Source organism: Aphis gossypii, chromosome 1, assembly GCF_020184175.1.
Source record: "Aphis gossypii isolate Hap1 chromosome 1, ASM2018417v2, whole genome shotgun sequence".
Lineage (NCBI taxonomy): Eukaryota > Metazoa > Arthropoda > Insecta > Hemiptera > Aphididae > Aphis > Aphis gossypii.
This window is the reverse complement of record NC_065530.1, coordinates 40,891,042-40,910,361: the sequence shown is the minus strand read 5'-3', so window position 1 is coordinate 40,910,361 and position 19,320 is coordinate 40,891,042. Positions and strand designations below refer to the sequence as shown.

The 19,320-nt window shown below is 29.0% G+C and overlaps 1 protein-coding gene across 2 annotated transcripts; it reads right to left on the bottom strand.

Moving 5' to 3' along the window:
• Window positions 1-124: 124 nt before the first annotated feature.
• On the bottom strand, window positions 125-15,833 carry LOC114123523 (uncharacterized). 2 transcript variants are annotated; one of them, XM_050200000.1, is made up of 4 exons: window positions 15,309-15,833; window positions 10,909-11,011; window positions 8,616-9,208; window positions 125-487 (listed from the first exon to the last, which is right to left on the bottom strand). In XM_050200000.1, the coding sequence occupies exons 1-4, from the start codon at window positions 15,375-15,377 to the stop codon at window positions 410-412; spliced, it is 843 nt and encodes a 280-aa protein (XP_050055957.1). In that variant the 5' UTR covers window positions 15,378-15,833; the 3' UTR covers window positions 125-409. The 2 variants fall into 2 exon arrangements, with proteins under 2 accessions (XP_050055957.1, XP_050055964.1); XM_050200007.1 differs by lacking the exon at window positions 15,309-15,833 and adding an exon at window positions 13,024-13,680.
• Window positions 15,834-19,320: the final 3,487 nt, after the last annotated feature.

Sequence of the window (19,320 nt, the reverse complement as noted above, 5' to 3'; positions counted from 1 at the left end):
ATAATATGAGTGTACCATTTTAGGTACATATACAAACACAAACACATACAATTGGTTTTCTGTTGTAGGTGAATGTTTTAGACTAGCAAGCACAAAGACAAATAATAATAATAAAAAACATATATAAAATAATTCAATAAACTGGCTCAGTTTTATTAAAATTTAAAATTTTAATTTTATGTTGCATAAGGCCGCCCAAAAGAGCCACGTACCACATTTTAAATGCTATGTAGTAAAGTATTGTTAAATTAACACGTGGCCCAGGACCGAAACACACAAACAAATTGGCCAAAAATAGTAAGTTATGGCGAACTTAACGATTTAAACATTATTAATACAGCCTTTCTAGGTAAAAATAAAAATTGAAAAAGAAGGAAAAATATATAAACAACAGTTTTATCTTATGGAATCACCAACAGTACACTGACAATTCACCACTGTGATCTTTACTAGTATGCCTCCACGAAGTTGCTGACAACGATTTAAGCTGTAAACAAAATATAACAGTTTTGATTAAATTATATTTAATAAATTAATCATTTTAATTTTAGACTATAAACACAAAATACGTTATACAAATCAAAAATGTACACAGCTAAACTACTTTTTTTATCTCATTCAAAAAAAAAAATGTTCAATAATTTCAATACCTAAAGTAAATGTAGGTATAAGACTTATTTTTTGAATGTCACAATATTTTATATTTTTTTATAAAGGTGAAAACTATTTGAATTTTGACTGCTGCTCATAAATGCAATTTCAAGAGAAAAATAATTTCAAATTTATATTTTTATTTATACAAAATGACAATGGAAATTACGGTATATTTTTATGATTATTAAAATCAATTTCCAGTAAACAGAGTAGGTAATAGCGGTATTTAAATTATAAAGAATATTCATAAACTTTATATGTACAAGGTCGACGAGTACAAGTATTAGAATTTAGTTGTTTAAAAATACATATTAAATACAATTCAAGTATAAGAAATGATAGTACCACAATAGTATTTATTATAATATTATAAGAAATATAAAATCATTTAATGTTCATTTGTATGTAAATAGTAATATTTTATCAAATAAAATAAACTGTATAATTATTTATTAGATGTATAATATATCATAACGAACTTTAAGAAAAATTATACCTAAATTATACAATATCTCAATTAGGTAATTAAATTATTAAAAAGTTTTATGAAAATATATAGTTTTTGTTATTTTTGCTTTAAGCCTTTAAGATACAATTTATTTCTCAGTTGGATTTAAAGTAGGACCTAACCTTGGATATGAATAAAACAAAAATAAATTAACTAAAAAATGATTAAAATTCTATTTAAATTGACAAAGTAAATTATCAAAGGGAAATAAATAAAAATATTATTTAACAAGATATTTTCATTAACATACCCAAAGGTAAAAAAATACCATAATTCAACTACAGAATATTCTGTATTTTATTTATTTACTCTGTGATTCAACTTCAAAGTCCATAATTAATAATATTTACTTATTATATAATCACGCATCAGTATTCATATAGTTTCATAGCCATCGTTAAAAAAATTCTTAATTAATAAGAACGAAAAAAATGAGTTTAGCTGTACAATAAAATCATATAAAAGTGTTTTTAATATATTATGTAACAATGTAAGTTAAGTAGATATAAATAATAAGACTAAGATGAATAGATAAATGATTATACATGTGATTGTAAATTAAAAATTCACATAATAGATAATAATATATGAATATTATTTGTAAATGTTTTTATATTATTTTAATAATAATCAATCAAAAAGTTATTAAATCAGTCAATAATGGGTGGTTTCTACACAATTATAGGCATATTAAATCAATTTAAAAATGAAAATCAATGATAAATACTAAGTTTGTGTTACTTGAATGAGTTGAATGTCGATATTTTTTTAAAATTAATGTTGCATACTACATAATATATTTGGATACCAATGACGAATAACTTATATTAAAATAATATAGTTAGACCACGAATCTATATTTATATTATGTATATATACATTATGTTATAAATATTCTTTCTACGGAAGTGATCACAGTAAAACGTAACAATAAACCCCAAAATGTACCATACATTTTTTCCTCGATATAGTTAGTTTATTAGGAACTATACTATACACACTTCATTTCACTTGTTTATTGGTATTGTATAATCCTACATTTGAATAGATAGTCATTAGTCATATTACTATATTTACATAGTTTCTTTTTTTAATAATATTTTTATTGGCTTTGAATAATATGTTAAATTAATTTATAAATATAAAAATAATACTCAATATTAAAATCACCATGATAATAAAATTAGTATTAACAAACAATAAAACAAAACTGAATAAAAATTATTGATTAAGATTCTTACATTCACTGAATGAAATCGATGATTAAATTAAATTTAACAAAAAGTTTAAGTACAACAAAAAATTGTAATGACAATTTATATCATCGAAATATAAATTTATCGTTATTATACATTTCTTAAGTGGTAGTGTGTATATAACTATACCTACCGATATGCACTGCAGTAGTTTAAGAAACAGTATGCAATGAAAAATGTATAGTGTACCTTATAAGTTATAATATATATAAATTCGATATCTGCTTAGTTATACTAAGGGTTTCATACTAAGTTCAGAATGTAGGTTATATTTATGCTATATAAATTCATAGATAGGCACAGTGATAACCATATATGTGTGTGTGTGTGTGTTTTATATAGAGAAATTATAATATTTTACTTTTATCAGAAAAAGCTACCAAGATATATTTTTTAATTGCACATACATAATATTATATCTTATTTATTATATAATATTTTATTCTGTACAATCCATAACTTTTGCACTGTGAATTTTTTATACTTGTCATATACCGTCAACAGCTCGTATAGAAATATCGATATGTACATGTAGTAACAATATAAGCGTAAAAATAAATGAAACAGCAGCACTGCTGCAGTATAATAATATACAAAACTACGCAATACTTGATATGATTGTGATGTTTTCCAGTCGATATTATATTATGTTTCCACAAAAATAATAAAAAGAAACCCTCTTACTTTCCGCTACTGTGACAAATTATAATAATATAATATATAATTCTTCGTACACGGCTATAGCTGTAGTTTAGGATATTGTATATTGTTGAATGGGCGGTTGGCAATCGTGGCAGCTGCATTACAATAATGCAATAGATATACATGGGATAGTGTGCAGTATAATACATATAATAGTATAGTAAGTATAACCGGGTCCTGGATCGTGGTAGTAAAATATAGTAAAAGAATGTGTGATCGTCGTCTGACGGGTGTTAAGTAGGCGGGATTGAGGGGAAGGAGAGGAGAGAAAGACGTCGACGCTGTTTGTCCGGCACCAAAAGATTCCAAGACTACTCGGACCACCGACGTTTCGTTTCAAAACACAATACAAAATAATCTGTGTGTGTGTGTGTGTGTGTGTGTGTGTGTGGCATGCAGGCGCGTGAGTATGAGTTCGGTCGAGTAAAAATAGCGGGAAAGGTGACCTTCAAAGACTTGTTTACTTCTAACACAGTCTAATTCACTTTACACAAAATACTCGGAGAGGAAATGAATAGAGTTGTAGTAACTAGTAGCGTAGTAGTAGTAGTAGTAGTAGTAGTAGTAGTAGTAGTAGTAATAGTAGTAGTAGTAGTTCACTGTTTTTAATAGCGCGTAGCTAGACGGAGGGGACAGCTAAATAATAAAATACTTGTACTCTTCTTTGGCTTATGTTAACTAAAAAAACAATGGTTTATACATTTTGTAAAATACGCACGCACGCACTCACTCATAATACATGTAATAACGATTAACGATCGATTTTTGAAGACAATGCAACATAAAAATGTATACATAATATTCCAGAACATATTATATTATATTAATTTAACATTTTCATATGCATATTTTTTTTAACGAATGTGATTAACATGATGTTATAATGCAGTTGTTTTATCTTAACCGACTACCTACATACACCCAATCTAGCAGAGCGAAGTTAATAATTAAATAACTCAAGGGTGTCTCGACGTAAAGAGGATAGTGGTGACACGAATTATTAAAAAAAAGCCAACATCTTTATTAATATCTTTTAAATAAATTTATTGTCAAAGCGAATACTTTGTTAAAAGAGAAACTAAATTTGCATTAATACCGTTAAACGACGATTTTTATTACGAATGACCTTAAAGTTTGTTTAATTTTATACAGGATTATAAAAACATAACGTAATATATTTGTTTAAAATAATGAGTACAAATGTAATAGACTATAATTTTGTCCTGTAAAGTAGCCAACCCAACCTAACCTATATTTTACTTTATTGTATAAGGCAGCAAGTTGTTGTACATTACAAAAAAATATATACATTCAGATCTTATCTAACACTCCAACTTCAATGATATACAATTATTAAACTGAATATTCTAAAATGTTTAACCTATCATTAAAAGGAAAATTTATTTTAAAACAATGCTTTGCGTACAAAGAGCAATATATTCTTAATTACTTCTATACTGTTATACGATTAAGTAAACTAATAAATAATACTAAAATAATTACTATAATAATAATAACCTATAAATTATATAATAGTAATAAACACGGCTATAGTCATTACAAAATTGCAAAAAAATAAAAGACTTGGTATTATTAAGTATCTATAATCTAGTCATAAAAAATAACAAATATATGTCAACGTAATATTATGTATATGAGTCATATACATATATTTGTATAATACATCAACAACCTGGCGTAACATATTTTGACTTAAAAATGAAACAAAGCAATAACACTTTTGAAAAAATTCGTAATAAGTACACTTATTTCAAGTCGTTTTATAATTATCCAAAAATTCATTCAAATATTTAATTATGGTATGCACGACTTCGGTTACCCTAGGAAAAATCCTACAATAATACATAGGTATACAACATAACCACCAAGCCAGTAATTTTACCAATATCCCGATAGTCATTTTAAACTCATTTTACGTTATTTATAACTAGTACTTAAAAGTAAACGTAGTATACACGAGTGGATTTTTAATATAATATTCCATAATTTGTCTACACATTTTTCTTCGTCCCATTATAAACATTTCTACCTACGCTACCGTGTTACTTAATGAATGCCGCAGTACAGTATGCGTGAGAACGTGTGTAACATGATCATTAAATTATGTTTATTTTTATTTAATTTTTCTATACAAAACAAGTTTATATGCACAATTATTAAAATTACCAGAAAAGAAAAAATGTAATATTATAGCTTAAAGGAATATATGAAATGATATTTTATATTACTACAAAGTATAAACCAATCAAATACTTTATGGTGAATACAATAGCTATAAATGCTAGAATTGAAATGTATACAGACACGTTGTACGAGTTATATAGTTTACACTAAATCCGTACAAATAAAATTGTACTCGCAGCACATGTGGTTTATTTGAATTGAAAATATTTTTTTAAATTTTAATAGGTATAATGTAAAGATAATTTTTTCCAACTACCAAGACATTAGTTTTTAAAATAAAAATATTATATTTGTGCATTAATCAATAATCAAAAATATGAAAAATCACGATAAGAATTTAAACATCCAATGACATATATTATGCTCTATACACTATACGTACATTTTGTAAACGTTTATAATATACACAGAAAGCACAGGTATGAAGTATAGAAAAGTATAAAATTACAATAAAAACAATTGATGAATAATAACTAGAATAGAATGTATTCAAATACTAAAAATATGTTTTAAAAAATACCTTAAATATGAATGTCTAAAGAGTTACTGATTTCTATAGTAGGTTAAGTAAGTAGGCTCCCATTTATTTTTACAGACAGAAATATATGAATAGAAATACTTTTTATTAAAAACAATATATTATTAAATATAGAAATGCATAAATAACTATATTAGTAATAATAGGTAAACATAATTCTGATCTCCAAATATCTATCGGTCCAATTCCGAGTTTCTATAAGCAAACCACCATCCCTCCATATTTAATTTTAATTTTAAGTTCAAGTGCCCAACCTATATTTAAATAAAAAAGAAAGCGCCTAAAGATATGTAAAGATGAAATTCTATTCACACGGCCATCCCTTTATACGTTTAGAAATATACCAACCTTAAAAAAATAAATGCATAATTATAACTACCAATACCTAATTATCTGATATCTCATTTTACTAAACTTCATAAAATAAAATAATTAACATTAATACTTTCCACTAGAGTTGACTTGAAGGTATTTAACTGTTTTAAAAAGTAACGACAAAATTTAGAAAATACATAATTCTTTATTGCCAAATGACGAGGACTCAAGTTGAATTACCTACGGGATTCATATTAGTATTAAATATATTTTAATCAATTATAATACATGTGGGATGATTATTTTAACGTAAGACGCTCATTATTTTAGAAAAAAATTTTAGTTTTTGAAAATATTTCTTTAACATAATTGTAAGCCTTGTTGTGAACCCCAGTCTGTATAAATATAAGTAGTATATTATGTTCACGGTAATATTACAATATAGTTAATAGTTATAACTATTGTAGTTATAGTATAATAGGTGAGCAAATTGTGTGAACAAACACGGTCACGCGGTTCAAAGGAATTAGCTGTGTGGACTGTTTTGAGTCTGAGCATGATGCCCATACTATAATCGCTACGTAATATTATATATTATAATATATAGTAGTACCTATAATAGTACTTTCTAAGTACCACGAAAAACCTCTGTTTTTGAGTCTATCAACTTCTGTTTAATTAAGTAAATATAAGTTTATCTTTCAATTGATTATTTTAATATAATATAATGCTAATTAAAAACCTCGTACTAGTTTAATTGCGAATAATCTATTTTGGAAAGAAATTATATTTTTCGATATTTTTATTGTCATAATTTATTAATTTTTTTACTATTTTTAATGACAACATGTCAACATACATTAATTATAATTTTATAAACCCAAATAGAATATAATTTGGTACATTTTATTTAATAAAAATCAAATTTTGGACAAGGAGTGTATTATTTAGTTATAAGTTATAACTTTATAAGTATTTAAAGTTTAGATAAGCGGAGTAGTGGACCAGCATTTTCCATGGTTAGGTAACTTTGTACCACTACACTCAACAAATCTCTTAAGTTTTAATACTTATTATAATAGCCGAAAAACGACAAAAACTACTCATCTAAATTCGATTTTTATACATCAAAGTATTCCAAAAAATTCTGCTACGGAACAAGAAATTAAACATACGCTTTATCATTAAAAAATTTTTTTTAAATTGTAGATATTGAATGACGACTTAAAATTATGTAAAAAAAATACCCACAAACATTAATAGTTTTTTTTTTTTTTAATAATGAGTATTTTACAATAAATGGATTAACTGGTATACCCAGGAAAGAAAAAATTCTAAATTATCTTTATTACTGGGCGAATCGCTCAATCAGAACCTGCAGGACTATTCGCCATTATCAAATAGGTTAGGTATACCTATTACTGTCATTAAACTACTCAACCGCATTATTTAATACCTTAACTGTTTATATAGGTACTGTCGTATTTGTTAACCATTTATACATTTGCATATGGATCTATATTTATACAAATAAACATAATATAAATAAGCTTGGTAGCTATAGAAGTGAGCCTCTCTTAAACAGAAATTAAATACAGTGATGCTAGAAATATTCTAATGCTATAGAATATTATTCTTTTTTTAAATCAAATTATAAATATATAATTTTAAAAAAGGTCATCCCCTTAACTTTTACATACTTTGGGGGTAACACAGTCAGTGCACTGGTAACGACCAGAGCGACCTAAATATGCCACTGATAGTATGTTAATTTTCTCAATAGTCACTATTGCCGAGGATTATATTTAATAAAAAAAAATTTAATTTATTTATTTTAATATAATGACTATTAAAATTACATAAAATAACTAACAATTTAATAAGGAAAACTTAACATTATGTCATATTTATAATATAGTACCTATTTGTTACTATGATTATTATAAACATAGAAAAATAATTTGCTGACAGCATAAGTATGTTAAAAGATGTCACAAATTGTTTAAATTGTATGTTTGTATACTGGATAGTTAGAAAAAGTGTTTTTCATATTTTATTTAGTAAAAATATATATTATACACAACCATATGTATATAATTATATACATAGTATGATTTATTCTGTTTAACAAAAGCAACAGTGCAACACCAACATCACCAATAATAATGGCTATATTATTTTTCAGACTAGCAAAATTTATCAAAATACATTTAATGGTTACCTATCTATCAGATAAAAAATAAAATTTTTATGAAATTTAGACTTTGATTATTATTTATTAAAAAGTTATAGAAGTGTTAAATACCTACCAAGTTATTTCTAAACTAAAATAAAATTGCTATTCAGCAGAAAATCAAATATTAATAGACATTTTGTTTATTTCAAACTCTCAAATATACTTAGTACTTAATAACTAATAATAAATCCATATTTGTACCTGTTGCATTTTTTCGAAGTCTAAACAAGGCCTCTGCACATTACGAGTAGGATGATGCCTTTGTCTGTGACGTTTACGTGGAGAAGTGTTTGGCAAAGATACAGATTGCCTAGGTGACAAGTGTACTAATTTTAAAGGCGGTGAAGAGGATACAGTACACTGTCCTGGTTTGTGCACATGAGATGGAGGTGATGCACAAAATTTTAATGGAGTTGGTCTGGTTGACATAAGTCCTTGTACTTCATCATCAGATGAACCTGACCAGCTTACAGCTATTGTGTTTCCACAACCAGCTTCACTAGCAGATCGACAACGTTTACGAGCTAATGACGCTACAGAATTTTCAGGAACACCGCAAGAATTTGCTTCATCTGGATCAGGTGTAGGTAATTCAACTTGCAGTAATGCTTCAGGATTACTATTTATAACTTCTAATTCTTCTTCAGAACTGTGTTGATCACAGTCACTAGGTAAAGCAGAATCTAAGAAATATGGGGAAGGACCAGGAGTGGCAACACTACTGCGACCACTGCTTGAAGACCTTGTAGGTTCCATATCACCAACCATATCTTCACTCCCAATGTTCTCCATTACTATAATAAAAAATGTTCCTCTTTTATTATAATAAAAGGAATTTCTATACAATTTTATTTTTACCTAAACAATTTAATTTAGCTAATAAGTGATAAATTTAGTAAGCTTGTTTTGTCAGTGAAACCTTTTATTTCTAAAAACAAAACCAGTCTTAAGTTTTCTAATGGTAAATAAACACCTAACTTGTATGTGCAATGAATTCAGTGCTATGCCTAATCACTTTATCTTTTATTAGTTTTATTCTTATTCATCCTTTTAACATAAAACTAAATGTATTTATTACAAACTAGTAAATAAGTACTTAAACTAAGCAAATTTTTCATTGTTTAGTTTTAAAATGTATTATAAAAGTAAATTAATTTACATTGATCATTATTTATTATTAACAAAAGTAATGAAAAATGAAAAGTATAAATAGGTACACATATAACATAATACCTACATCATACTATATAGTATTTTAATACAAGGATAAAGGAAAATTGCACTGTATGGTATACATATATACACTTAGGTACTTGAGAGTTTAATTAAAAAAAAGAGAGGAATAAAAAAAAAAATAATAATAACGGATGTTAGCAGAGTGAATAGCGTTGAGTAGAAGTGAAATAATCGTAGAGGGATGATTGAGAATGCAGAACAGTTCTTTTGTGTCAGTTAGGTCAAGTGTTGCAAAGAGTATAGGTATGGTACTTCTACGAGAGCATGGCAAATATGCAAACACACATTAAAAAAGAACCTTTCACGCTTCAACAATCTTCAAAATATGAAGGAAAAAATATATATAACATAGATATTATAGTATATTATACATAAAAATATAAAAAATAAAGTTTTTAAAATATTATCTCCATTTTAAATAATGACAGCTAATAATATTTATTTAAAATTACTCAAATTATGATACCTACCCACTAGTTAACTATTTAAATAAACATTTTAAATTTAACCATTTTAAAATAAAATGTAAAAAACATTATTTAAAATATTATCTTAATAATGTCTTAACTTAAACAATGACAAGCTTGAAACATTTACTTAAAATTACTCAATTCATTATCCCTACCTACTAAATATTTAAACATTCTTTTAATATAAACATTTTAAAAAAGAATTATTTTATGAAATATAATTATCTTGTAAAATAAAATATCTCTACTCAGTAGTAAATAATAAATGCTTGTGTGTACTATTATCTAAATACCTAATAGGTATAATATAAAATAATAAATTTATAAAAACTTTTTTGTTAAGAATGTAAAAAAATTGCCAACAAATATATTTTAATAATATGATATTGGCAATCAATATTATTATCATTTATTATTCTATATCACAATATAATATTCATATTAATAAAACAATATAGATACCTACTAAAAATATATCAAATTGTCGTGGTACAATTTATCAGTTATTCAATTATAAATTACTGTGTTTATCAATAACATAATTACAAATGATAATTTGCTATTTAGTTTTTGTTATAATTATAAAAAATTCTTAAAGCATCATAATTCACATTCATAATGCACATTGTACATATTAAGTACACAGTTTATTTTATTTCATTAATTTATTATTATACCTAGGTACTATAATAATTTTAACTAGATATTTATATAATATTCAAAACTAAAAAGTAAAAAATAAATTATCAAATTTAGGTAATCAATAATTTAAACTTTTTTAAACTTACATCGAGTAGATTCAGGTACTCCTTGTTTTGTACTTTTAGGTTCTCTGTCAGGACTGTGTTCGTCGTCAGACTCTGTGCCAGAGTCGTGGTCAACAGTTTTTAACTAAAAAAAGGAATAAACTATTATAATTATTAACAAAACATTAATACCTACATAGTATATATAAAATAATTTGTACTGATAAAAAAATCTATTAAAAGGATAAAACTACAAATAACAAAATAATTTATTTTATTAAACTGATAATATTGATAATAATATTAATAATAATAATGTTGTTTGATAAAGACATATTGAAAAAACATAATGATATTATCAACAGTAAATCATTATTTAAAACATGACTAATTGAAATTATCTAGATAAAAATGTTAGTAAAAAGTAAAAAACATAATAATATAATATTTACATTTTATAAATATAAAAATAAAATTACCACCAAGGCACCATACCAAATACCAATAGTACTATAGTATTATAAATTAATTATAAACTATTATTAGATATAAAACAATTAATAGTATATAATACAATAAACAATAGAAAACAGGCTAATAATAGTTCTTATTTTCATCCTAAGAAAAACTAATAATAATTTTATTATTAATGATTAATTATTAAAAAATAAGTATTTTATCATTTATTTGAGTAGCAAAAGACTTATTTATTTCAATTGTTGGTTAACTAATAACATTTTAATACCTATGGCTATAAATTCTAAATCAATGTCATATTGTCTAAATTAATATATAATAATTCAATTTCAAAAATAATTAATTGATAATTGGCCAGACATTTAATAATTTATTTGTATTAATATTAAGTTATTTAATTTTTAATATTATACCTAATGAAATAAGTTACTTAAAATAATGCTTTGAGTAATAAATGTATTTTAACATTAAATAAATTGCTAACATAAGTTTTATATTAAATTAAAAAGTAAAATTACAATATAAATTATAGCAGATAATATGGCAAAATTATTAAATTTAAAGTAGTAGTAAATAAGTGTTAAAAATAAAATGTTTATATGAGTGCTAAATATGTTATCATTAAGAACATTTTTATGAGATACCTTGGTAATTAGTGTTATCAAATTATTTAAATTATTATAATTAAGCAGGTATGTACACCTAACAGTTAATCCTTATTTCTTAAAAATACCTATCTAAAGAATATAGGTGAATATATTATAAATGCATGGTACATTGAAATATAAATAATTAACAGTAATTTATGAATAATAGTACAAGAAAATTAATTACAAAAACATTAATATTCAATATATTTTTGGTCAAAATGATAGGTAACATGAATAACTAATAGTAATAATTGAAACTCATATAAAAACTTTTATTAGATTCATGTCTAATAGTAATATAGTAATATAAATAACATCAGTAAATTATGGTTTACATATTTCTAATAGATATAATAATGGTTGGGAACATTATTATTTTTAAATTATTAATTTTTGTGTAACTAGTAACTACCTATGTAGTTATAATATCACTACATCAGGTATTATAAATTATTAATTAGGATACATACCTACTTTGTTATAGTTTTTAATACCTATTCAAATTGTAATACATGTTCTGTTCTATTGATATTGTTTTAATAATAACTGATAGATCTTTCTAAGTTTTAGTAAAATACCTATATGAATTTTTAAAATTTCAGTAATGTGTTATGTTTTTAAATTTTGTTTATTAAAATAATAAGTAATAATAATATTAAAATATGTAGGTAATATTGGAACAACAAAGCACGAAACATTTGATTGTAAACCCCTAATAAAATCTAAAGATGAAGTAAGAAGTACAGAAAAATAATGTTTTTACTGACACTTAGATAGTGTACTTAAAAAAAAGTGAATTAAAATAAATTAAAAATATCTAAAAATATATTCTTAAATGACATCAAACAAATATAAGTAAATATAAGTAGCATTAAGTATATTAACACAATATAGGTAGTCATAATACTTAGCAAAATATTTCAATAGTAAAAAATCAGTATGTTCTAATATAATTATAATATCATACAGACTTTAACAACAAAAAGAAGACGTTTTGTTTATTATGAAATAAAAATAAATAATTACTTGCCATAAAACAAAAAAATGAACATCAAAAGTAGACGAGCACTATAACAATACTATCCAATACCTGGCCTAGGTAATAAAATCTTGGGGAGTAGAAAGAACGAACGTAAAATAAAGAACAACACATTTAGAACATAAAACTATAGATAAGATATTATGATTTATGATGTACAATAATTAAATAGTAGACTTTATGATTAACATTATGTAAGTAATATTTTTTATTTAGATTGGTGTAGTGTCTGTGATTAAACCAACAATATCATTATCAAAAAAGTAGAGATGATAAGGCATTGAAATAGAATAGTTTTAAAAACGAGAAGAATTTTTTTGGTCGACGCGATTCCAATGCTCCGAAAATCAAGTGCAAAAAAAGTTGCAAACATACAGTCAACAGAAACAGAATTCTTAGTATTGGTACAACGATTGTCGATCGATACGTCGATCGTCGCACTATTTACTGTTTTTTTCTCTTTCTGGCCAAGGTTCTCGACTTAACAAAGCTCAGGTCTTCTACCCTACCGTCCGCATTACGCTAGAACCCGATTCTGCGTTATGACTTTGAAATCAAAATTGAAATCGAGAACGTCATCCGAGTTTGCAGTGCGTCTCGCGATATTTCAAATTATAAACAAGCCACGACGAGTAACGCATCTACCTATGATGTAAAAAATAACAATTTAAAAACGCTCACTGAAAAATCGAAACGTCGTCGGAAATCTAACTCACAAACACGCACAACAGGCGAACTCGCTCGAACACGAAAGCCGTAACGCGCAAATTGTTAGTGACGTCGCGCGTGAGACGGAAAGCGAAAACAAAATATAGGTAATTGCCGCCGACGTCCTCTTGACCGCTACGCGTGCTAGTCTCGGGAACAAAAGCAAAAAAAAAAAAAATCGTCGGTGGGCAGGTGTGAAACCGTGTACGAATATTTAGAAACAAGTCCCAACCTGTAAGTCGAAAGTTATGAGTATACCGGTTGTGCCGCAACAGCGTCCGATAAAAAGCTTTCGCGAACTTTCGGCGAAAGTGTTTTTGGACGAGGACCACCGCAGCGCGACGACAACACGCGCTCCTCACTGCGTCCGACGACGGCGAAACCGAACGCGACTCGCTCGATTGCAGCAGCTATTTACCGGCCGGCTACGGTCACCGGACGAATCGCTCGTATTCGCGTGTGCTGCGCGCCGACCGACGATGACGACTACAACAACAACTACTCTGCGGCGATCGGTCGGAGGGGAAAAAGCGACGACAATAATAATATTTAATATTAAATATTAATTATTATTATTATTGTCGTAACACTCGGGTAGGAAATGATGAAAAGAGTAATAATATTACGACGAGCGTAGGCGATAACCGGATACGCCGCGTCGCCGGCGACCGTACAATAACAATATTATTATGCGCGTTGCGATGTTATTATTTATTATCGGTACCTACCTATCGCGGCGGTTCGTGGATAAATGTGTTTTGTTATTACACGTTAATTTTGTGCATCGTATCGGTGTCGTGTGCGTTATCACGCCGAAGACCGAACGACGGCGATATTATCGTCGCGGACGTACTGCGTATGGGAAAGACGTCCCGACGGACGGAATAAAGCCGTCGTACGCTACGAACCAGCCGTTATCGTATAATATTATAGTACACGGTTACCGGTTATCGTAACGTAGCGTAGTGCACGCACGCAATAATAATAATAATAAATAGTATTCGATTAAAAATAGACAGTGCGCCGCCGCGGCAGCGGTCACATACTATCAGTGAGGTACCTACGCGCGCGATCAGCTGATGAATACGCGCAAACACACGCGAGCGCGCGCGCGTACGATGAAAGAGAATCAACGGCGGCGGCGGCGGTGGTGGGCCGAGGTGGAGAGAAAATGTCACGCACACGAGCGCGCGCGTTCCTTTGTTCGCAGTGGGGATGACCGACCGATTGGTAGGATAGGGGAGGGGTTGTCCGAAGGGGAAGGGGCAACCTTTGTGTACGCGTTATCAAAAAAATAAATAAATAAATAAAAAAATAACAATAATGGTATTAATATAGTAATAATAACTCGGTAATAATATTTAATTTATATATTATTATCATTAGTGTTTACTACTACATTACTATACTATTACTACTACTACTACTACTACTACTACTACTACTACTACACTACTACTACTATTACTATTATTACTACTGTAATACTACGACTACTACGGTCGTTGCTACTACTACTGGCGTGTGTCGTAAACGCGAACGGCCGATGCCGTCGGAATCTTATTTACCTTGGAAGGTCTTCGGTGATCTTCGAGGCTGTGAGTCTTCAGTTTGTGCGTGACAAATTTGAGCATCATTCGCCGCCCGTCGTCGACCAACCCTTCCCGGGTCGCGCGCGCCCGCAACTTCCGGTTTACGACAACGTCGTGCTGCGCCGCGGATGTTAGCCGTCCGCCGGCGACGGGATCGTTGCGACGGCTACGGCAATCATAACAATACGACGTCGGGACCGCCGACGACCGGCACGGATATCGGTTTTATTAATGTTGCGACGAGAACTGCACACACCGAGACCGGTAGTCGCGGGAACGGGTACCGCCGAACGGAAGAAACGCGTGACGACAATATCAATATTATTATTTATAGTAGTATATTATTATATTATAGTAATGTGCAATCGCCGTCTCGATTAGAACACACCACCGACCAACAAATTATGCAGCGACGGGAGAGAGGCGATCTCGTGCGGTGACGTTCGAACGCTGTGCTCGTACTGTGTCCCGTCGTCCGCGCCGGGAAGATGTGTGAAAAACCAAGCGGCGGCGGCGGCGGCAGATCGTGCGCCGTGAGCCAGTCGAGACCACCCGCCCGCCTCCTTAGGTTCCCCCCGTCCTACCCGCCCGCCAGTTCGTAAGTCGCGCACAAAGGACTGCTCGCGCACGCCCCGTGTACACCTTCCGCATAATAACACACACACACACACACACACGACCATACACACGTACACACGCGCGCGCGCACGACGACGGTGATGATAATAATAATAATAATAATAATAATAGTATCTATAGAACATACACTTTGTAGTAAATCCCGTTGTTGTATACATTTTACTACGCCCGGCCCCCCCCCCGATCCGAAACCGTCATCGCCACACCGCCTCCCCCGCGCCGCCACGTTCGTCGGTCACGGCCTCGTCGCCGTACGAACGCGCGTGTTTACGCGACGACCGGCGTGCAGTGTGCGCGCGTGCGCCGGCCGGGCCAGCTGACCGCGCGCGCGCCCCGGCCCCGGGGACCGACCGCCGGGCGAGCTGCAGCCGACGGCCCGTAGTCGTTGTACTCGTAAATTTCTTCGTTTTTCAGCAGAAAATCGAATTCCTCGAACGAATTTTTTTGAGATCTCTAAAACACCGATGCCAGCAATTTCGCGGGTTCAAAAATAATACGCTCGTCAAACCGCTCTGATTTACGGGACATATATCTGGTGGGGGGGATGCGTCGGTCAACGACGACGGTATACCCATTGACGATAATATCATCGTGGTCTGTGGCACGTCCGGTGGTACGCACACACCATCGTCCCACGAACGTTGAAGACGTATATATAATATAACAACGTCTATATAACGAGCACCGAACAGTGGTCTCCGCCGCCTCACATAAGAACCCCCCCGCGCATGACGACCGACGGGTAGCGGTGGCGTTGTTGTTGTTGTTGTTTAGTGAATGAATGCGCGAGAATGTGCGCGCGTACTAAAAGAAGGATCGCCGCGTGAAAGGGCGCGTGGGCCAGCCCCCTGACACTATATACATTATACCAGGCGGCGCTACAGACCGACGCGCGCATATTATAAAATATTGTTATACCGCGTTTTTACATACCGCATATACATACGTATTCAGTACAATATGAGTGGTAGTCTAACCTAACCTGTGTTAAGATATTATTTACGATCAAATGTGACAACTCCTGCAAACGATATTATTGTCTTTATTAAAAAATGATTTTATTTATTATTCTGCCAATATAATACCTATTATTATTATATGTTATATTTTATTTTTTCGAAAACGTTTAAGCACTTCCCCCGCAGTCCTGTAGCGTATATTATGGTGTCAATAATCGGTCACATATAAATAATATAATATTATTTAAAATATAGACATATAGTTCGTATATAATATATTACAATGAAAAATGAACGTCCGTAGAATTCATAACGTTGTTTAAACTCGTTTGTACATCATATTATTATGTATACTAGGTCAATTTTAAATTATATATATATAAGAATACCTAATATAAATATATAGACGACGCCCGTGTTTAGTTATTGTATATTATACCTGTTGAGACGTTGTCCCGACAAACTCGCGATGAAGGTTCGGTTCTGTAGCTTATATACGGCTATTATACGACTGACCTGTGCCTAAGAAACAATATTAAAAGCATATAAAATAGTTAGACGTGTAGTGTATAATAGTGTATACCAGTATACCCACAAAGCTTCTGCAGTCAATGCACATAAAAGCTTAAAACATGACTTTAGTCTGTATTCTTCAATATAGGATGTCGTTGTCCACTTTATGTCTTTATATTTTTATATTAGACTACAATACGTCAAACTTCTCTATGTAATATACACTGCTTTACTCCTCGAATTTTTTTTGTTAAACCGGTATAGATGTAAAGTGTTTATTTACAAGATGCATTGCAGGTTCAGACGAGTCTGGAGTTCAGAACAAACGGAATGCGTTGTGGTTAACCATTTTAACATGACGTAGTTTATTATGTTGTTTTTTACAGTTGAAAGCCTATTGAGTAAAAGTAATTTTTTTTGACCTTGATTTGAATACTCAAAAATGTCTTGAATGTATATATAGTCAGATAGTCTACATATAACTTCGTTAACATTCACCTTATAAAAAAATATTATTAACAATATATTAGGTATATTTTTTACATCATGAATAAATTTTATATTAATCGTATAAGCCCGCTTTAGTGTCACAACTCAAGTTTGATGTTTGGAACATTTTTCTGTCCTAACGTTTAAAAATTATTGAAGAAAAACTTAATTTGTTTACAAATCGTAATTATAGTTATTTCATATTTACATGTATACCCAATGTATATATAAATGATGATAAATAAATATAGTTTAAGATGTGGTTAGCTTAAGTCTTAATATTTTTTTTTAATAAGCTGTACCTAAGTCCTTTGAAATAAGTAATTAATAGTTATTGATTATTTGGTGGATTAAGCACCCAAGTCCTACTACATAAGTACGTCAAAGTATGGTCAAAATAACCATCATAATGAGTATATGTATATTATAATACTGAATTTGATATTTTAGATTTAGAGAAACGTAATTAAGTATAAAATATCTATAGTATTTATTTTTAGATATCTCTTAACACATTATTATAAATTTATACTGAAGTATAAAAATAAAAATAAAAATTTTTAATGAATAGTTTATAATAATAATACAAACATAATTTATTTATTACCTTTTAGTTTAATATTATTTTCAAATATCATTTATTACCTATAATATCTATTTATTAATTAAAAGTATGAAATTATATTTTCATTATAAATATAAAGATAATAATATATTTTTATTAAATAAAGATAAAAATAAAATCCTAGACTTAACAAAGTTGAACTATATGATAAATTGATGTCAAATAATTTAATAGATTATTGTTGCTGAATACTTTATTTAAGATTTTGTTTAGGTTTACCTAAACTTTGAAAAATTAATTTAAACAATTTAAAGTAATTCGTGAAAAAAATAATAAAATTAACAAACATTCCATAATTCCCTCAATGATAATATCAATAATTAATTATTGTACCTATACTATATTGTATTCGTATAATCGTATACATAGACATATATGGTAAAGCATATAATATAATGAAAAATATCTCAATTTTTAAGATTTTTTTTTTTAACCTTAATTTCGATTAAAATATTTTTGAAAAAGTAAAATATTTGCAAACTAATATGCAGGAAACAAATTTTAGTAAATTTAGTTTTTTATCATTTGTGTCTTAACGAATTGTTGTAACATTGTTTTCATAAAGTTATGTTTAAAAATATTAAAAAAATTAATAATACCTACTGAAAAATGTCTATTTTTTAAGTTTTGTGGTACGGGTTAAAATTAAAGAATTTACATGAAACTTTATTATATGATTTTTTTGTTTTTACTTTTTAAGAAGGGGTAATCTGAAAAAAAATCACAAATGAATAATAAGGATCACCCTACTATGCATTGGATA

Bases quoted from the DNA above. Each gene is read 5' to 3' on its own strand.
- LOC114123523 (XM_050200000.1), bottom strand. From the start codon at position 15,377: ATGATGCTCAAATTTGTCACGCACAAACTGAAGACTCACAGCCTCGAA. The intron at 11,012-15,308 runs GTAAATAAGATT...TCCTTTTTTTAG, and splicing joins ATCACCGAAGACCTTCCAAG to TTAAAAACTGTTGACCACGA. The intron at 9,209-10,908 runs GTAAGTTTAAAA...TTTTTATTATAG, and splicing joins AGTACCTGAATCTACTCGAT to TAATGGAGAACATTGGGAGT.